This window comes from Eubalaena glacialis, chromosome 10, assembly GCF_028564815.1.
Source record: "Eubalaena glacialis isolate mEubGla1 chromosome 10, mEubGla1.1.hap2.+ XY, whole genome shotgun sequence".
Classification (NCBI taxonomy): Eukaryota; Metazoa; Chordata; class Mammalia; order Artiodactyla; family Balaenidae; genus Eubalaena; species Eubalaena glacialis.
The window spans coordinates 20,147,751-20,170,458 of record NC_083725.1 but is presented as its reverse complement, the minus strand read 5'-3'; the positions used below and the strand labels follow the sequence as shown (position 1 = coordinate 20,170,458).

Here is a 22,708-nt window from a genome sequence, read left to right as displayed (position 1 = left end):
AAGGAGATATTCCATGCAAATGGAAACAAAAAGAAAGCTGGGGTAGCAATACTTATATCAGATAAAAGAGGCTTTAAGACAAAGACTAACAAGAGACAAAGAAGGGCATTACATAATGATAACGAAATCAATCGAACAAAAGGATATAACATTTGTAAATACAACAAAGAAGCACCTAAATACATAAAGCAAACATTAACAGACATAAAGGGGACAATTGACTAATACAATTATAGTAGTGGACTTTAAAACTTAACATCAATGGAAAGATCATCAAGACAGAAAATCAATACGGAAACTGTGACTTTAAATGACACATTAGACAGACAGACTTAATATATATATATATATATATATATATATATATATATATATATATATATAAAATACTCCACCCCAAAACAGCAGAATATACATTCTTTTCCACTGCACATGGAACATTCTACCAAACAGATCACATGTTACACCACAAAACTAGTCTTAATAAATTTAAGAAGACTGAAATCATACCAAGCATCTTTTCCAACCACAATGGTATGAATCAATTACAATAAGAAACTGGAAAAAACAAGAACATGTGGAGGCTAAACAACAAGCAGGTCAAACAATCTAACCTTATATCTTACAATCTCGTTCTTATCTAAAAGAACTAGGGGCGGAAAAAGAACAAATAAAGCCTGAAGTTAGTAGAAGGAAGAAGATAATAAAGATAAGAGCATTAATAAATGAAACAGAGACTGAAAAAGATAATAGAAAAGATCAGTGAAACTAAGAGCTGGTTTTTGAAAAGATAAACAAAATTGATAAACCTTTAGCCAGACTCATCAAGAAAAAAAGGGCCCAAATAAACAAAATCAGAAATGAAACAGGAGAAATGACAACTGATACCACAGAAATACAAAGGATATAAGAGATTACTACAAATAATTATACACCAACAAACTGGACAACCGAGAAGAAATGGATAAATTCCTAGAAACATACACTATCCCAAGACTGATTCAGGAATAAATAGAAAATCTGAACAGACCAATCACTAGTAATGAAATTGAGCCAGTAATCAAAAAACTCCCAACAAACAAAAGTTGAGGACAAGACTGCTTCACAGGTGAATTCTACCAAACACTTAAAGAAGAGTTAACAACTATCCTCAAACTATTCTGAAAAACTGAGGAAGGAATGCTTCCAAATCTGAGGAAGGATGCTAAAAGGTTAGCATCTCCCTGATACCAAAACCAGATAAAGACATTTTAAAAAACAACAAAACTACAGGCCAACACCCCTGATGAAGAGAAATGCAAAAATTCTCAACAAAATATTAGCAAAGAGAAACTAACAGCACATTAAAATGATCATACATCATAACCAAGTGGGATTTATTCCAGGGTTTAATATCTGCAAATCAATCAATATGATACATCACCTTACCAAATTAAAGGATAAAAATCATATGATCATCTCAACAGGTGCAGAAAAAGCATCTGACAAAAGCCAGCATCCATTTATGATAAAAACTCTCCAGAAAGTGGGCATAGAGGGAACATACCTCAACATAATAAAGGCCATATATGACAAACTCATAATTAACATAATACTCAACAATGAAAAGCTAAAAGCTTTTCCTCTAAGATCAGGAACAAGACAAGGATGCCCACTCTCACCACTTGTTTTTCAACATAGTATTGGAAGTCTTAACCGCAGAAATCAGACAGGAAAAAGACAGAAAATGCATCCAAACTGGAAATGAAGAAGTAAAAGTCACTATTTGCCAATGATACGATACTATATATAGAGAGAAAAGCCTAAATAAAGACTCCACCAAAAAACTATCAGAACTAATAAATAAATTCAGTAAAGTTGCAGGATACAAAAATCGACTGCATTTCTACACACTAATAATGAGCTATCTGAAAGAAAAATTAAGAAACAATCCCCATTTACCATCAAATCAAAAAGAATAAAATACCTAGGAATAAATTAACCAAGGAGTTGAAAACCTTTACTCTGAAAACTATAAGACACTGATGAAAAAAACCAAAAACAACACAAATAAATGGAAAGGTATACCTTGCTCACAGATTGGAAGAATTAATATTGTTAAAATGTCCATACTGCCCAAAGCAATCTATAGATTCAATGCAATTCCTATCAAAATACCAATGGCATTTTTCACAGAACTTGAAAAATAATCCTAAAATTTGCTGGAACCACAAAAGACACCAGATAGCCAAAGCATCTTAAGAAAGAAGAACAAAGTTGGAGGTATCATGCTCCCTGATTTCAAACTATACTACAAAGCTATAGTAATCAAAACTGTATGGTACTGTACAGTAGCCAAGGTATGGAAGCGACTGAAGTGTCCATTGATAGATGAATGGATAAAGAAGACGCAGTATATATACACTATGGACTACCACTCAGCCATAAAAAATAACATCTTGCCATTTGTGACAATATGGATGAAACTAGAGGGTATTATGCTAATAAAAGTAAGTCAGAGAAAAACAAATACCATATGAGTTCACTTATATATGGAATCTAAAAAACAAAACAAATAAACAAAATAAAATAGATACAGACTCATAGATACAGAGAACAAGCCAGTAGTCACCAGAGGGGAGGGGACTCACCTATTTCAAAATAGGTGAAAGTGATTAAGAGGTACAAACTTAGAGTTATAAAATAAATAAGTCATGGGGACATAATATACAGCATAGGGAACATACTCAATACTATTCCATTAACTTTGTATGGTGACACACGGTTACCAGACTTACTGTGGTGATCAATTCATAAGGTACATAAATGTTGAATCACTATGCTGTACACCTGAAATTAATATAATATTGTATTTAACCTACACTTCAATTAAACTGTTAAAAAGAGAAGACTATAAATCATCACATCCTAACTTAAGATAAGGAGAATAAACCATGAGTATAAAGGGCATCACAAGGATTACTTGATTCCATTTGGTCCAATCTGAACTCAGAGTCCGAATAGACCTAAATGACCACCCAACTGAGCAGAATCCAACAGACCATTTAATAATACAATGTTCATCTATAACATATACGAAAGAATATATATATATATATATATATATGTACACATGAGAGTGAAAGAGAGAACTAAAGCACGAGTGCTTTTTTGACACATTATTCAACTGTGTTGTGAGTTTATTTTCCTCCAATTTTATGTGGTTAGAACATTTTTATTTTGCAAGTTTTATAAAAGAAACAACATTCTTTAATAAGTATTAGAACACCTCCTGAAATAGCTATTAAAACTCTGTCTCAAAAATTCTGTCTCAACTTAATCTGGTATTGCATTGCAAGTTTAAAAGTAACAAATATGGCTTGTTTTCCAAAAAATTTCTTCTTGTTCTCAGGGTTAATGCCTTGCACAGCACATGTTTAGGATTACCCTTAACCTTAACACCCCTGCAGGGCCCTCAGTGTTCACAAGTCAGGAAGTGAAGACAGACCTGCATCTTTGTGTTCGCTCTTTCATGGTCTAACCACATTTCAATAAGGTTGCAATTACTCAGCCAACCCATGTTCAATGTCATCAAATATAATATTCAACATGATACTGTGAACAAAGAAGTTTTAGCAGGATCCACTCATTTGGTCAATCAACAAATATTTGTGAGCAAGGTACTGAATGACAGAATGAAGTTGCACAACTCCGATGGAGGTTAGGTTCCAAAATAAGCAGGCAAGGTGACAATCATCATGCTCAAACTACCCTAGAATGTTCCTTTTATCACCCATAAAGTACAATACACATAGTTTTCTGTATTCAACTACACTAAAGCTTGAGAACCTCTAAGTTATAAAAAAGGGGGGAAGAAAGGAAAATCAATATGTACATATTAGCACAGCTCAATTTTTAAGGTAATATATTCTTAGCAAACAGGATATGGCTAAAGTATTCTAAAGGGATCCTGACTGCCTAAGAGTTTACTACATTCTGTTTTAATATTAAGCATCTATAACCTTAATGTAAGTTAATGGGTTTGTTTGAAATTGTGTTGAATAAACAAGATGGGGGAGGAGAGGAGCATCAACTTGGTGAGCCCAGGTATGCTGGGTACATTCACAGTTTGGCTGAAATTTAAATGCATATGATGCAACTCCACTGTATTCCATGGGCCCAGTTGCTGGATTTCAAGGAGCCTGTAACTGACAAAGCATTAACATGTAAATGTTAACTTTAAGAATAAATATACCTGCATTTCATTGATGTGTTCAATAAATATTTATGAGCATTTACTATGTGCCAGCTATGAAAAATCTCAGTTGCTGCTCACAAGGAGTTTACAGTCTAGAGATAAGAGAGACAATCACTAAGTATCATGACAGAATAATGTCCAAAAAGTAGAGTAGAGCAGAAAGGAAAAAATGTCTAAATCTCCTGAAGAAGGCAGGAAAGGCTTCAAAAAGGAAATGGTGCTAGGAGGAAGAAGTAATGAAGATAGGACATTCTAGGCAGAGGGAAAGTTTGTGTAAAAGTAAATATAGGAGAATGTGACAATTTTAACTTATCTCCATGGGCTGGAAATAATGGTAAACTGTTTCATAATATTTCATTCATAAGAAAAAAACTTGACTACTGGGATTACAGTGAGGTTTTATAGAAACTAGCAGGAAATTAACAATACTCTATATCTGCCAATGGTTATGCAACTATCTGTTCTGTTTCTTAAAGTAACCACTATAACAGGGAACTAACTGTGGATAAGAAGGGCAATTTCAGGAGAAGAAAGTATTTACTTGCAACTTCTATTTTAGCTTTTAGGGCTCTCAAATGTGAATACTCTTGACTGCCTTGGAAATGAGGGGACAGTATGGCCTTATGCTTAAGGGTCAAGGCTCTTTTAGAGTCCAGTAAAGTGGGGACTTCCCTCGTGGTCCAGTGGGTAAGACTTCACGCTCCTAATTCAGGGGGCCCAGGCTTGATCCCTGGTTGGGGAACTAGATCCCGCATACATGCCACAACTAAGAGTTCACATGACGCAACGAAGATCCCACGTGTCACAACTAAGACCTGGTGCAGCCAAAATAAAAAAATAAATATTAAAAAAAAAAAAAAGAGTTCAGTAAAGTAGATTTGAGTCTGGGCTTGCCATATCCTTAGCTCTGTGATCTTGGGGAAGTTGCATAATCTTTCTTCATCTTGGAAATGGCGATAATACCAGTTACCTCATAGCACTGTTTATGAGGATTAAAGAAATAATGTATGTGAAGCCTTTAATTACAGTATTTGTAACAGAGTAGGCAGTCAATGAATGATAGCAGCTACTAGTTACTATTATGCTTTACACTGACCATGAAAGTTATACTCCAAACTAATGTCATTATTACAATTCCTATTTATTCTGGAGGGAAAAAAAAATGGATACTGTTTTTTAAATCTTTTGGTAAGTTTAACATTGATGCTATGGAAACTTTCAATGTTACCTGGGTTACAGTCCTTAATAAGTGTTGAGATTGTGACTGAGATTAGTATTAATAACGTCATTTTATTATATTTTAAAATACGACACCTTAAATAAAATAAATCTAACAAAACTCTAAACTGCTTTCAGTGCTCCTTGGTATTTCCTGTATTGTTATAGAGAGGGTTTAAAGCAGAATGAAAAGCACACGCAGGGCTTCCCTGGTGGCGCAGTGGTTGAGAATCCGCCTGCCAATGCAGGGGACACGGGTTCGAGCCCTGGTCTGGGAGGATCCCACATGCCGCGGAGCAACTGGGCCCGTGAGCCACAATTGCTGAGCCTGCGCGTCTGGAGCCTATGCTCCGCAACAAGAGAGGCCGCGATAGTGAGAGGCCCGCGCACCGCGATGAAGCACCCCGCTTGCCGCAACTAGAGAAAGCCCTCGCACAGAAACGAAGACCCAACACAGCCATAAATAAATAAATAAATAAATAAATAAATAAATAAATAAAGCACACACAAATCACTCAGAGACCTGGGGTCCAGCCCTATTTTGCTATTAATTAACTGTAAGACACTGGAAGAATCACCTATTCATTAAAGGCCTCCACTTTCTCACCTGTTAAAGAATGATTAGGAATATGACTTTCCTCTTTAAAAGCTTATACCCTTGGGAGAGGTGGGAATGGAGAGCTGCTGTTTAAGGGGCACAGAATTTCAGCCCAGGATGATGACAGTGCTCTGGAAATGGACAGTGGCAGCTGTTCGCAGCAATGTGAATGTAATCAATGCTGCCAAACGGTACACAGAAAAGCGGTTAAAGTAGTAAATGTGATGATATATTTTACCACTATAAAGATTTTTACAGTCTGTGCTCTGTATCCCTTTAAGTCACTCATTCACCCCCTCCTTCATTCAAATATTTACTAAGTGCTTATTATGAACCAAGCACTGTGATAGGGAATACAAACAACAAGACTTCGAGCTGAGCAGGAAAAACAGACACGTGTCCAGATAAGTGCTATAAACCACCAGATGCTTCATAAAGGAGGCTGGAGTAAGAGTTGCAAAAGCAGGAGTCCATATTATATCTGAGAGGGTTGGAAAAATCTTCATAAAAGACCCATAAACTGAGTCTTAAAAGAACAGCATGTATTCACCGTCTGGATGATATGCATGACCAGAACTGTTCCTTCTCCCATAGTTAACTTTTAAATCTTCATGACTAGAAAAGGACAATTCTCTTACAGTGAACACTGGAAGTACCTCTTAAATAACCCAAGATGGTTAAAAGTTCGGACCTAGTAATCCCCTTCTTCATTATCACCAAAGAAAGAGAGGGAAAAAAATTCAAAAACCACTACATTAATCTCCAAGCAACCAAACCAAAACTAGAATTACAATAAAAGCTACTTGGGTTTTCATTGCTAAATCAAGTAGATATTAAAGGGAAAAAGCACGCCTTCTAAAAGACTCAATGTTGTTTATTTAAGAAGTAGAGGGCTTCCCTGGTGGCGCAATGGGCTTCCCTGGTGGCGCAATGGTTGAGAATCTGCCTGCCAATGCAGGGGACGCCGGTTCGAGCCCTGGTCTGGGAAGATCCCACATGCCCCGGAGCAACTCGGCCCGTGAGCCACAATTACTGAGCCTGCGCGTCTGGAGTCTGTGCTCGGCAACGAGAGACCGCGATAGTGAGAGGCCCGCGCACCGCAATGAAGAGTGGCCCCCGCTTGCCACAACTAGAGAAAGCCCTCGCACAGAAACGAAGACCCAACACAGCCATACATACATACATACATAAAAAGAATGTAAGCAGACAAGAATAGCATTAAAAAAAAAAAAAAAAAAAAAAGAAGTAGAAGGACAGCTTAATGGGTCTTATTATAGCACTAAAATAAGGTATTATTTGAATAGTTTGCTTAGAGAAACTGAATGACTTCATTTAGGACACCAGTGAACTGGTGACTGTATCAGTGCAGCAAACGGTGCCCTGGAAGAGTTCGGACCCTTCAAATGGGAGAGCAATTTACTTCCAGGGAGCACCTTTGCTTTCACTGGGAATTGGGACTATAAACAAACTTACGTTTCCATTATCTTGTTTTTAATTTTATCAAAAGCTGTTTGGTTTGAAATAAACAATCCTCTAGAGCCCTTGAAATCCTAAACATATTAAGAACAAAGGAAGAGACCAGTTAAATATTTCAATGTTATAAAATGCCAAAAAAGAAAAAAGGTGGTGGGAGGGGGGGTAGAAGGTTTATATGAAATATATGGAATAAGGAGGTATTTCCCCACAAATTAAAAAATACTAGTTTGGTGTCAGTCAATAAAGCACTGCCAAAAGGGAAAAAATGCAAAGGCTGAAGACCTAGAAAAGTTGTGACTGACCATTACCAACATTTATCAATGTCTATTTGTAGCTCTACAAGGAGAGATAATCCTTTAGCAGATAAGCCTGTAGTAAGACATACTTTTTGTTACATATTTTGGCTCAGATCAAGGGGTCACCCAGCAATCGAGACACAGACTGCTTTCCAGTCTTAGTGTGGCGTTCTCTCCTTACTCAAGGTATTTGCTATGAGTAATTTTCTATGAGTAGTTGTTAGCCTATGTACCATAGATCAGGGTTGTTTCTTAAAGAAAAAAATAGAAATAAAAGAGGTAAAAAGTAACATACAGGAACTGCATGGTGCAATAAGAATAACAGGAAATGAGGATTCAGGGAGCCTGAGTACACACAGCGGTTCTGCCATCAGAGAAGCCAGTGACGATGTTAAGTCATTTACTTGCTTTTAGCTTTAATTTATTTGGGTACTTTAAAAATAACAAGTATGAATGGATGTATGTATTTAAGTAGAACCATTATTTCAAACAAAAGTTTCCCTGGAAGCTTCAGTATACATAGAGAAAAAAAGGGGGCTACTCTTATTGAAGACAAAATGGGAGCCTGGAGTCCTGCCCAAATAACCCTCCTGTATCCTGGGGGGATGGGGAGGGGGGGTGGTATACCTCTGCAGAACCCCTAGGCTGGCTACTAAATGCACTATTTAAAACTGCTGGAATAGATGAGTGGATGTTTCCATTCTTACATTTCATGGACCAGGAAAAGTTCAAAAAGATTTCAAAAGAACATAATATCAAAATAAATAAATTTAGCTTTGCTTTATGAAACTATTGCTAGCCAGAGAAAAAGATATTATAAACCAGTTTTAGGAAACACCTCCAGACCACCTCTCAGGTATATTCAAGTTCTAAAATTATACAACTTCTTCTACTCTTATCGTGAAAGAACTAACCAAAACCACTTTACCTAAAGCTATCTCCTAAGACTACTATTCATTAAGTACATTAATAAAGTGCTCCAGAGTCACTAAAATTTTAAAAAGCAATAAAAGAAAGCAGAAAGAGAAAATCAAGTTAAAATTTACAGTGGCTACATAACATCAACCTCAAAACATACATCATTTTAATTATTTTCATATAATTTCCCCCACGCTTAAAAAATAAAAACTATAAGCATCATCTGTAATATAAAGTCCAAGCAATGCTTAACTTTCCGGTGTTTAAGTGCCTCTGAGCTGTTTCCTACTCTTTGCTCCTTCACACTCAGTGTTCAGTTTTATCAACCACATACTTTATTTCTTTACATTTCTGTAAAATCCTTCCAGCCACCAGAGGCTGGTACAAGCACTTGAGACCATCAAAGTAACATGAGGAAATCTAGCTGGATAATGAGGTAAAGCTGTATTTCTAGGATTATGTAACCTCCCTGAATCCAAAAAGCAATGTGGTCTATTCATCATTGCTACAACTACTTTTTCAGATCTCAGTTTAAAATTTCTAACTTATAAGAACACACAACATCCCATTAGCTAAGTTAAAAGTCAAATATTCTTTAGCAGTTCAAATATTTCAATGCTAAGGAAAGTTTTGATACCCAAAGACCTCTCTCTCTCAAATCACTAGACATTGGGTACCCTGAAAACTTTCTTAGGAGTTTCAACTTCATATTTCTCTCCAACTCCTGACACTGCACATAATGTATTCTAGGCAGATCTTAGATCTATCTTTCAACAAAAAGTTGCATCAGCTTTCTGAGAGGTCCATTCCAACTTTATTTTACTGCACTCCAACTTCAAAGCAATTTTTCTTAGGATTACTTACTGTGTATTGGGAAGAGATAACCACCAAGCATCATTTATAAAATTGAGAACTCACAATATCTTTAAACCTTCTCTTTTCTGGGAAATAAAGATAATACTATCAACTTTTATTCTAACACATTTTTCCAATTTTTAAAGCAATACTCTGTGTCTTCTATGTTCCTCCTCCTATAACATGATGTTTGCTAAATGAAGCACAAAACAAGGTAGAAAACTGTTCTGTGAGTCTCCCTTTCTCACACTTCCAGTTTCCATGCATTGATTTCTTGAAATAGGTATAAATGGGTAAGAAAACACCTCCGGTGCTATCGTAAGTCTGCAAACACCACTTTCTTTCACCACTAAGGTATCTTTTAGATATAGGTTCAGAGACTGAAGGATGCTCTGGATTGAAGCTGACCAGAAGGCCTCAGAAGGTAACAGCCTCAAGTCACACAATGACTATGTTTAGACATATTAAAGAGAAGACAAAGTTTACTCTAAAACTAAGACATATCCATAATTTAAAGCATGCGTGCGCATACACACACAAACAATTGGAAAACCTGATAATTCATCTCATATATTTCTTCTTAGCTATCACAGAACTCTGGGCCATCACCACTTTACAGAGTCCCTCCAACATCTTCTGGGTCTGTTTCCAAAGGGGCACCTGAAAAGCTGTAAGAGCCTCCATCCTCTGTCACTTTCATTTGAAAAGCTGGGTGCAAAAAGGTTAGCCCAAGCTAATTCCTTGGTCTCCATGAGTCAGCCTGAATCTGTCACTGCTGTCAGTCCTTGGTGTGCTGAGGAATATTCGAGTCCTGGATACAACCCGTCCTCTCACCTCTCTGCTAATATCACTCTTATAAGAGGAAATCCAAAAAAGAGGGAATATGTGTATATCTATAGCTGATTCATTTTGCTGTACGGCAGAAACTAACACAACATTGTAAAGCAACTATACTCCAATAAAAATTAATTAAAAAAAAAAAGAGGGCTGCTGTCTCTGAGCACTCACACAGGGCTGTGAAATGGAGGCAGCTCGACTATTCAGAGCAATACTAAAACACCGCCTCTGTCTACTGAAAGCTCCTGGCTGAGCAGCAAAGCCATGTCAGCTGTTCTTTTCTTTGTTCCCAGTACAGTCCTTAGCACTTATACAGAAATGAGACAACCTCTTGACAAGGAAGTCCTCCTCCTTTCTTAGACATCAGGAAACAAAACACACATGACAAACAGGGGAAGGGGTGTGGAGCGGAGGGATGGGCTTGGCTTGAGGAGTTCACTTTAGAGGTCTACCCCAGTGGCAAAACCTAACTCTGACGGCCTTTATGGCTTTTCATTTCCCAGCTGGCACAGTATCAGAACCAAATACATACAGCAACTTATAGGGAAATAAAAGAAGAGGCACAAGAGGCAGGCTCCAGGCTGAGAGCAATTTCTTTCTTACAGCTTAAACCACTACAAAAGTGAAGCATACAGTATCAACAAGTATAAAAAACAAACCAGATTTAGTAATATACACAAATACGCACAAATACACACAAAGGAAATACAGGGTTTTCTTTTGGCTCCAGACTGTATTGATATCTTATAATTTCATGTGCAGAAAGAAATGAGCGCTTCTTAGTAAAATAAAATGATTTATTTTTATGCTGAACATACAATATTCATAAATATCAACTGCTTTCATTAAAGTTAAGATTTCCTTCTTAAATTTAAATTTTTCCCACTATAGTCCCTGAGATCTCATTTCCATGCCATGACAGTTCACATCTGCATTTTAAAAGCAAATGCAGAATCCACCACCTGATTTAGCAGTTAGGCTGCACACACTGTAGCTCTCGTTTTAGGGCACCTTTGAAGACAAAGTGATATTTAATACTGAATATAAGCAGTCTTTTCATCTTACACTGAAGATTAATTGCTTCCCACTTCAGAACTATAGCATGAGTTATCATCTCTGACTTGCTCTCTAAGTGCTATGGTCAGCATGGAAAAAAATGACAAAGAACATTACGGCTTTGCTCAAGGGAGTCGGATCTTTGCTAACTGCTAAGAAGAAATGATGGCTAGTCAGGCATAGCACAATGAGATACAGCATGAGAAATGACATACATTTCTGTGCCCTGGTTCTAGGAAATCATTTCTACTAAATGTCCTCAGAATGCAGAAGCTGAACCTCCCTTGGTGTCAAACACACCAGATAAAAATTTTAGCTGCACATGGATGATGGTGTTTACAATTGTACATATATTTGAAAGAAACTGTACATATACACTTGCTGAAAATTTTTGTTTACAGAATACAGTGAAGGTGGGAGATACAGAGTGCTTTCCCCTAGGTTCTAGGAGTTGAAGCAATCAATACTTCCAGGGTTATCTATTAGCAAGTTGGGTTCACATAGGCTGTCTCTCTAGTCTGAAGATGACATAGAATAAAATCCTATCAGGCCTGGCCCACAGAGTCAACCATCTCCTATACTTAATACACACAAAACATAATGGAAAAAGATGGTGAGGGTAGGAGGGCAAAGCCCAACAAACAAATTATCCTATGTATTTTTCATCCTGCACCACAGAGGAAACAAATGAATATGAGAAAGCAAATGATATACATACACGGACTTAAATCCAATTCAAATGACATGATGTATAAATAAATATAAATTGCATATGGAAAAGAAGAGTATTTAAATTCAATGTTACAAATCCATTCAATGTTACAAACATTCTTCTCATTAAAATATAAACCCTTACCTTTGCTTGTTTCTTACTGGCTTCTCTTCTGGCTTCCCTTTCTTTCAGTCTTTTCTCCTACAGGAAGAGGGGGAAAATTAGTAAGTTTTCATAATCATTAAGTATGTGTCAAACAGATCTGGAATCAAATTACAGTTCGACCATTTACTAGCTGTGCAGTTTTGGGCAACTTATTCGCTACCTCTCATTTTCTCATCTAAACATGGAGATAACAGGAGCACACATTCCATAAAGTTGGTATAAGAACTATATAAAATAACGTAAATGCTTATTAGCACAATGTCTGACATATGACTGGTTCACAGTGTTGGCTATTAAAATAAAAAGGAAGAAATGCAGTAATGATGATTTCCCTTTTCCTCTAAAAGCAGAATTTATAAAGGATATGAAATCCTCAACCTTGGGGTTCTTAGAAAAGTGGCAGTATTTTTCTCAAAACAAAAACAATGGAAGATTATTCTTATAAGCACCTTATTTTACTGAATTGTTTTATAATTTCCCCATTAGTTTTCCAATGATCATAAAACAGGCAGAAAATACAGCACTAATGTTTTCAAAATAAGAAATAATGTATATTAATAAAATTCAAAACAACAAAATGAAGCTAAAGTTGAAAAAACTTTTGTTTTAAATAAAACACCTCCTTTCCTCTTCAAAAAATAAAGTGGTAAAACAATATAGAGGCTAGTCTCAATCCAGAATTCATAGCTAACTATTTTAAATTTAATAAACTACTAGATCAATGTAAAAAGTGAATAAACAGCAAATAATTCTTTCATGAAGTAATATGAAACTGTGACCATGATTCACTCTTACATTAAATATCCACTAACATGAGAATTAACAATTTTTTCAGTCTGGACAATCTATCATTATCACTATGCTTCATACATAGCTTTCTCCAGATTGAAGAACCAATTCTAATACATACTCTAGAGACAGACCTGAGGCTGGTCTATTGCTCACAGCTTTGAGAAGGGCAAGAAACTGCTACAATCCACACTATACACCCTATCTAGGTTTACAGACTTCTTTTTAATAGTGAGAACATAAATGTTAAAAGTTTCAAAGGGGGTTAAGTACTAATTAATGCAAAGAGGAGGGGAGTCCAGAGAACTTATAGATGCAGTTTTTATAGCTTCAGATTGCACAGCAGGAAAGCTAAATTCTAAGTGAAAATTCAAATTCAAATGGCAACTGTTCATGTGTCATACCCCTAAATAATGCATAATGTTAAATTATTCTTTTCTGTGATTATTATTCTTTTTCTACACTAGTTTTGGAGAAAATGGATTACTTTGACTTTCAAATAAAACATACGACTAAAAGGGCATGTAAAACTTAAACAGTGTGCAATTATACAGAGAAACATTCTAAAGATTATTTGGAAGTTCCAGGATCAAGGTCAGGAGAAAAGGAAAGATGAAGGAATCAAAACTAAGAACGTGTTGTCAAACACATTCTTTTCATTGTCAAAGAGCTTAGTAAGTGAGAGACCGATCTCAAACATGGGTCTCCGTGTGCCAAGTCTGGTGTCTTTTTTGGATACATTCTAAAAAAAATTAAGTCAGGATTTGGAGAATTTAACAGGTGTGACTTATAACAGAAAAAAATAAACTTACTATTATTTTACCAAGCAGCCAATGAATGCAATAGTTATTAAGACACTATACATGAACTGGTTCTCTAATGAGCTTATGAGAGTTGTTCTGCCACTAAAGTGAAATAATCTCAGTGTGTCTTCATTTGTGGGAGGGGGAAAAAGTTAATGGATGGCAGTTTGTAAACATCTGCACCCAAATTTTTCACAAAAGTTGGCACCAATTACTGATTCTCTATGAGTATTAGCAGACTACAAAATAAATGAAAGTAGCAAAATAATATTAAAGAAAAAAATTTTAAACCACTGACCATAATTATGCTTAGTTTGAGAGCTGGCTTTAGTTTGTGGATGAATGTATTTGTAATTTTCTCTCTCTTCTCTCTTTCATACATACACAATTTAGTTTCATTTTCCACACAAAGTTTTCATGTATGGAAAGTAAAATTAAGCAGAACAGTATTTTATGTTAGTCTACAAAGATCACAGTGACTTTTGAGTGTTGCACTGCTTAAACTAATTTTAAAACTACAGTTACATAAAATGTCAAATAACTAGAGAGTGATAAAACTGTACTTTTATACATATGTATCTGTTCATTAGCACATTATTGCTATTGTTATTTTCTTACTAACAGTAGAAGCACTGAGTTATTAAGAATCAGCAGTGTGCTAAGCGTTTCACATATATTTTTAATTCTATGTAACAAAACTTTTGAGGTATTATCATTCCCATCTTATAGATGAAAACATTGAAGATCAAAGTGATTCTATGTAACAAAACTTTTGAGGTATTATCATTCCCATCTTATAGATGAAAACATTGAAGATCAAAGTGATGAAGTAACCTTCCTGATGTCACACAGCCAGTGTGATAGAGCTGAGACTAAAATTGGGTCTATGGAGTCAACACCCCCAACTCCCTCAACTCCAGCACACGTCTATACCTCTTCTCTCCTCTATGAGAAAGTTTACGCAGCTTTGTTAGATGAACAGCTTTTATCTTAACAACATGTTTCAGCCAAATATTGCATTTCCTTTTATTATTAATAATGGTCGGTTACCGTATGGGTCTTTCATCCTGAGAGCATTTTTTTCCTGATAGCATTTTATGTACATTATTTAATTAATTTTTGCCTGTTTCCTGTCCAGAAAAAACATAATTAACCACATTTAACAGTCACACAAATTGTTGTTGTATTTATTCAGTAACTGGCCTTATCCCAACACACTAGAGCATCTGAAAATGGCAGTTCAAAGTTCCAAAGAATAACCTCGATATGTTCACATCAGACAAACTCTCTCTAAACAAGTAAACGCAATCTCTCTTTTGGGGCTTTTCATCTAGCCACTTTAATCAGAGCAGAAAAAAAATATTAACAAATTTCTACTACTATTGAACACCAGTATTGACCCACGATAGTCAATGAAGAATATTTTAAATTTCAAAATTTAAATTGGCTATCAGAGTTCACATGTGCATGCAAGTAGAATAATTTTTCCTTTTAAGATTTCTGCCACAAGTCTCAGGTGGATGAGGGATATTCAAAACCTTTAAAATATGAAATGAACATGACCAGGACATGAAAATGAAGTATAATAAAAAGAACTTTCAATATTGGGTGAAACAAAAAGAAAATTAGAAAACTTCTCTTTCTTATCTTAAAAAGCTATATTAGCACTCTATCTGAAAAGAGGAAAGAGTAAACATTAGTCTTTAAACAGAGGAGAATAGGAAATAGAACTATGGTAATCCAAAATTTGGGAAACGGATATAGGGAAGAAAGTACAATTTCTTCTTTTGCTAAGGCAGGAAAAGGGTTCTTTTCTTAAAAGAAGAGTATGTGAATCACAGATGCTATAAATGACAAGAAATAAAAATAAAAGGTTGAATTACAATGACTAGGGGAAAAATACAATTGAATTTTATTAGATTCAGTAACCGAGGTTCCTCACCTCCCCACACACACTTAATTTTAGCTGGTTTAAATGCTTTAAATCCTTTCTTTTCCTATTTCATTTTTTAGGATTGGTACCAAGAGGTATTTTATGCCAACAAAAAGAATGCACAATTTTATCTTTAGTTCTGCCATGCTACAAATGATTAAGTATAAGATCATGAAATTCAATAATAAAAATCAAATCCAAAAGAAAACAGAAAAATTACATTTCAAGGTACAAAATACTTCTTTATAGACGTTACTATATGTCTTTTGGCTTCTCACACACTACAGGTCCTTAGCTTCCAGAAATATGAATTTCAACATGTCAGGACTATGTATTTAAACCATTTTCATTCCATGGTGCTTGGAAATCTGTAGATTTGGAAACCAATATTTTTCAGGAGGTGGTGGAAGCATACAACCTATCTGAATGAGTCTCAGGCAACTGTGTCAGTTTGGTAAGGAATGGAGTTCCCAGCTGTCACATAAAGAAGGAGGGGACATCGATCCTCATTTCAGTATTACAGGAACCTCTTTTTCAGGGAAGAAAATTGGCTCAACAAAAGTGAGTCAAAGAATGATTACAAGGATTTTTGGCCCTGAAGATATCCCCTGCCCTCCAAGAACAAAATCCCAGTAAGCCTAAGTCCCTCCTGGGAACGAAGAACACAACAAGGTTCTCTGATCTGTTACCTGTTCTACAGAGTTTCATCTGAACAACATAAAAAATTGGGCTTCCATATATAAATCTATAACAACTACAGTAAGGATATGAAGACAGGGAGAAAAACAAATTTACATAGAAACACCGATTCACTAATCAATTCCTTCAAACATCTGCTGAGCTACTATGTTCCAGGTCCCGTGGTGGGGTCTGGGTATAGAGGGATGGGCAAAACAGACACAGCCAAGCTTCCCCTCATCTTTGTAGTCTATGACCTAATCTTGTCAGATCCCTGAATTCCATCAGCACCAAACTCTGCCCCTGCTCCTCAACCTCTCCAGCTACTGACCATCAATCTAACAACCACCCCACCTCTCAAACAACATATGGTGTTTTTTTTTAAAAAAATCCACAAAACAAAGAACTTAACAATAAAAATAGAGATAATAAACAGGTCAAAGACTTGCCACAAAGTGGATAAGACCTATATAATCTTGAGTATTTATCTCATTTGGATGCTGGATATGAAAAAAGGCCCAAATACCCAGATGTTGGACTGACTATCACAAGATGCTATAAGCTCATGAGAATAAGAAGAGAAACCTCCCAGGTAGACATCTCTAAATTATAGGCAAAGGTTCTATAGTAATAGGCTGGTTCCTTTTTTATAATAAATCCGGTTGTGATGGTAGTAGGAAGGGGACAGGTAGTAGGACGGTTGTACAAGAAGAGAATCTCCTTTCCTCCCCCATAAATAAGCTTTATTCATAAAGTGAATTTTAGAATTAAGTATGGGATACATGTCTCCCCATGATGACATTTCTGACATTAGTAAAATTTCATAAGCTCATATGAGCTAGACCAGTCTCTGACAATGCCTTAGACGCTTAAATGGCCATACCTACTTAAAAATGGATTATGGTACTAGTAACTATATAGCTATGCAATGAACATTCAGGGAAAGGTAATGTTAGTATGTGGTCCTAAACTAAACTACTAACCACAATGCTTATTTTATTCTAAATTTATTTGAGACCAATGACCTTGCTCTGGAAACATGAACAATTTCTATTATGTGTCATTCCTTCTTCAAAATCCTCATCTCCAGCTGTCATCCTCTACCTTTTGATTCATTGCTTCAGAGTTATCCTGTTGTAAGAGAATGGCTATTGGTATGAGATAGGTAGCAGCTACATAGTTAAAAACAGTGTGTAGAGAAACAAAGACCTTGGTAAGAGTCCCAGGGCTACTATTTGTAAGCTTTTATAAGCTGTAGGGCCTTGGACAAATTACTTGACCCTTATAAGTCTTAGTTTTGTCATTAGTAAAATGAGGCTAACCCACTTATATCAGAAGTTAATTGTTAGCATATAATACGACACATAAAAAATGCTTAGTGCAGGGCCCAGTTAACTAACTGCTACTTGTTATTATTATTCCTAAGATGCCTGATTACAGCTTCCCTCCTTCTTGACTATCATAATAAATTTATGTTTAAGATACCTGGGTTCCATGCCAACTCAATTCTGTGTAAACAACAACAAAACAAAACAGCTTTTCTAAAAAGTCCCTTTAATTCTTTCTTAACGTTCTAATATTCATGCTAGTAGTTAAGTAGAACCCAGAGCAACTTTGCAAACAGTCCAGAGACACATTATGAACATGTCACCTAAATATACAATCCAAAATGGATAAAGCACTCAAAGCAAATTTCAAAGAAATGAAAGAGAATCTCATAATGAATTGCTTCTCTCCACTCTCAGCTGTTACAGCAGATATTATCACACTAAACACAAGCTATCTTTCAGAGCTAAGAATGATGACATACACCACAGAGCAGATTTTCATTCCATTTAAGTAAAAACCTTTCAGTGATATGATCCATGGCCCATCTTTCACAGTTCTGACTGAATTATCAGAAAACACACCGTTTCCGTGCAAAAGCAGCGCTTTCGCCTTTACAACTTAGTAATTTACTAATGGTTTTATATGTAAAAATATAGCTTTTGCTATAATTTTACTTCTGATAAATAGTTTCAAGAGGTTTAGCAAAGAAAACAGTAACAGGCCTAATTAAGTATAGTTACTTATAAATTGCCAGGGAAAGAGAAAGACCAGAATGATCTCAGAAGAAAATGATGCTTAATGACTACAATGAAGACTCATGAACAGAAACAAAGCTAGGGACTGGGTGATCCAAAGCAGTTATGCAAGGGCTCCTGAAGTCCCCAGAGCAAGTGGCTAAGTTCCAGCAAGCGGGCAGCTGAGTTCCACTCCCAGTGATGCCATAAACTGTACTGCCTTTATTTTTTCTTTTGCTTTCTTTTTTTTGGCTATAAACTAGTTAAAATTCTATAGTTCAGTTTCTAAATCTTTAGGACAAAGATATTTACTTGAGTCACAGTAGAAATTACACAGATTTCAGAATTTGGTAGATGAAAAATGAGTCAAGGACAGGTGTTATAGCACGGAGGAAAAACAGGTGGGAATAAATGAATAGCTGAGACCTACAATACAAAGACTGAGTGCATATTAGAAGCTATGGTGTGAGGCTGTTAATTCTAAACAGCAAGAACAAACAACTACTTTCAAACAGAATCATTAAGACTAATGATTACATATATTCACTTACATATAACATATATTAACTATCTTATCCTCTTAAACCAAAAATATAATCATGAAATACAATTATTTTAAACATGCTGAAAGATTTTTAAGCTCATAAAAGCTTCTAAAATTGATACATATTTTAAAAAATATGTGTCATAATATGTATCAAATACAGAATTATGTTATAGATTTTATGGCGTTTTCTTTTCATATGTAAAAGTCTTTCAGGCACATTCCTCATTCATAATTTTGTGTTAAGAAAAAAATATGGGAGGGAGGGGCAAGATGGCGGAAGAGTAAGACGCGGAGATCACCTTCCTCCCCACAGATACATGAGAAATACATCTACACGTGGAACTGCTCCTACAGAACACCCACTGAACGCTGGCAGAAGACGTCAGACCTCCCAAAAGGCAAGAAAATCCCCACGTACTTGGGTAGGGCAAAAGAAAAAAGAAATAACAGAGACAAAAGAATAGGGACGGGACCTGCACCAGTGGGAGGGAGCTGTGAAGGAGGAAAGGTTTCCACACACTAGGAAGCCCCTTCGTGGGCAGAGACTGCGGGTAGCAGAGGGGGGAAGCTTCGGAGCCACGGAGGAGAGCGCAGCCACATTGGTGCGGAGGGCAAAGCAGAGATTCCCGCACAGAGGAGCGGTGCCGACCAGCACTCACCAGCCCGAGAGGCTTGTCTGCTCAGCCGCCGGGGCGGGCGGGGCCTGGGAGCTGGGGCTCGGGCTTCGGTGCTAGCCGGGAGGGAGTCCGGGAAAAAGACTGCAGCTGCCAAAGAGGCAAGAGAATTTTTCTTGCCTCTTTGTTTCGCGGCGCGCAAGGAGAGGGGATTCAGAGCGCCGCCTAAACGAGCTCCAGAGACGGGCACGAGCCGCGGCTATCAGCGCGGATCCCACAGAAACAGGGACGCAGAGGGAAAAACGGAGAGATTCCCGCACAGAGGCTCGGCGCCGAGCAGCACTCACCAGCCCGAGAGGCTTGTCTGCTCACCCGCCGGGGCGGGCAGGGGCTGGGAGCTGAGGCGCGGGCTTCGGTCGGATCCCAGGGAGAGGACTGGGGTTGGCTGCGTGAACACAGCCTGAAGGGTCTAGCGCACCACAACTAGCCGGGAGGGTGCACGAGAAAAAGTCTGCAGCTGCCGAAGAGGCAGGAGACTTTTTCTTGCCTCTTTGTTTCGCGGCGTGCAAGGAGAGGGGATTCAGAGCGCCACTTAAACGAACTCCAGAGACGGGCGCGAGCCGCGGCTATCAGCGCGGACCCCAGAGACGGGCATGAGACGCTAAGGCTGCTGCTGCCGCCACCAAACAGCCTGTGGGCGAGCACAGGTCATTCTCCACACCGCCCCTCCTGGGAGCCTGTGCAGCCCGCCACGGCCAGGCTCCCGTAATCCAGGGACAACTTCCCCGGGAGAGCGCACGGCGCGCCTCAGGCTGCTGCAACGTCACGCCGGCTTCTGCCGCCGCAGGCTCGCCCCGCCTCCTCCGTACCGCTCCCTCCCCCGGGCCTGACTGAGCCAGAGCCCCCGAAGCAGCTGCTCCTTTAACCCCGTTCTGTCTGGGCGGGGAACAGACGCCCTCAGGCGACCTACATGCAGAGGCGGGTCCAAATCCAAAGCTGAACCCCGGGAGCTGTACGAACAAAGAAGAGAAAGGGAAATCTCTCCCAGCAGCCTCAGAAGCAGCGGATTAAAGCTCCACAAACAACTTGATGTGCCTGCATCTGTTGAATACCTGAATAGACAACGAATCATCCCAAATTTTAGGAGATGGACTTTGGGAGCAGGATATATTAACTTTTCCCCTTTTCCTTTTTTTTGTGAGTGTAGATGTGTATGCTTCTGGGTGAGATTTTGTCTGTATAGCTTTGCTCTCACCGTTAGTCCTAGGGTTAGGTCCGTCCGTTTTTTTTTTTTTGGCTTAAAAATTTTTTTTTTCCCTAATAAATGTTTTCTTAATAATTTTTTCCTTATTTTCTATTTTTAAAAAAAATTTTTAATAAGGTTTTTCATATTTTTTATTTTAAAAAATTAAAAAAATTTTTTTCTTAATAAATTTTTTCTAAATAATTTTTTTCTTATTTTTAGTATAAAAAATTAATAAATCTATTTTTAAAAATTAAAAAAAAATTTTTTTTTCTTAATAAATTTACTCTTAATAATTTTTTTTCTTATTTTTTATTATAATTGCTTTATTTTATTTTATTTTATCCTCTTTTTTTCTTTCTTTCCATTTTTTCTCCCTTTTATTCTGAGCCGTGTGGATGAAAGGCTCTTGGTGCTCCAGCCAGGCATCAGGGCTGTGCCTCTGAGGTGGGAGAGCCAACTTCAGGACACTGGTCCACAAGAGACCTCTCAGCTCCACGTAATACCAAACGGCGAAAATCTCTCACAGATCTCCATCTCAACATCAAGACCCAGCTTCACTCAACGACCAGCAAGCTACAGTGCTGGACACCCTATGCCAAACAACTAGCAAGAGAGGAACACAGCCCCATCCATTAACAGAGAGGCTGCCTAAAATCATAATAAGGCCACAGACACCCCAAAACACACCACCAGACGTGGACCTGCCCACCAGAAAGACAACATCCAGCCTCATCCACCAGAACACAGGCACTAGTTCCCTCCACCAGGAAACCTACACAACCCACTGAACCAACCTTAGCCACTGGGGACAGATACCAAAAACAACGGGAACTACGAACCTGCAGCCTGTGAAAAGGAGACCCCAAACACAGTAAGATAAGCAAAATGAGAAGACAGAAAAACACACAGCAGATGAAGGAGCAGGGTCAAAACACACCAGACCTAACAAATGAAGAGGAAATAGGTAGTCTACCTGAAAAAGAATTCAGAATAATGATAGTAAGGATGATCCAAAGTCTTGGAAATAGAATAGACAAAATGCAAGAAACATTTAACAAGGACGTAGAAGAACTAAAGAGGAACCAAGAAACGATGACAAGCACAATAAATGAAATTAAAAATACTCTAGATGGGATCAATAGCAGAATAACTGAGGCAGAAGAACGGATAAGTGACCTGGAAGATAAAATGGTGGAAATAACTACTGCAGAGCAGAATAAAGAAAAAAGAATGAAAAGAACTGAGGACAGTCTCAGAGACCTCTGGGACAACATTAAACGCACCAACATTCGAATTATAGGGGTCCCAGAAGAAGAAGAGAAAAAGAAAGGGACTGAGAAAATATTTGAAGAGATTATAGTTGAAAACTTCCCTAATATGGGAAAGGAAATAGTTAATCAAGTCCTGGAAGCACAGAGAGTCCCATACAGGATAAATCCAAGGAGAAACACACCAAGACACATATTAATCAAACTATCAAAAATTAAATATAAAGAAAACATATTAAAAGCAGCAAGGGAAAAACAACAGATAACACACAAGGGCATCCCCATAAGGTTAACAGCTGATCTTTCAGCAGAAACGCTGCAAGCCAGAAGGGAGTGGCAGGATATACTTAAAGTGATGAAGGAGAAAAACCTACAACCAAGATTACTCTACCCAGCAAG

At 37.4% G+C, this 22,708-nt stretch overlaps 1 protein-coding gene across 1 annotated transcript in view; it reads right to left on the bottom strand.

The window, feature by feature from the left end:
- DDX10 (DEAD-box helicase 10) overlaps nucleotides 1–22,708 on the bottom strand; it is a 269,882-nt gene that overhangs the window by 94,594 nt on the left and 152,580 nt on the right. The window contains exon 16 of the mRNA XM_061203899.1: nucleotides 12,348–12,404. Coding sequence (XP_061059882.1) covers nucleotides 12,348–12,404 — 57 coding nt within the window. The remainder of the gene's footprint in view (nucleotides 1–12,347; nucleotides 12,405–22,708) is intronic.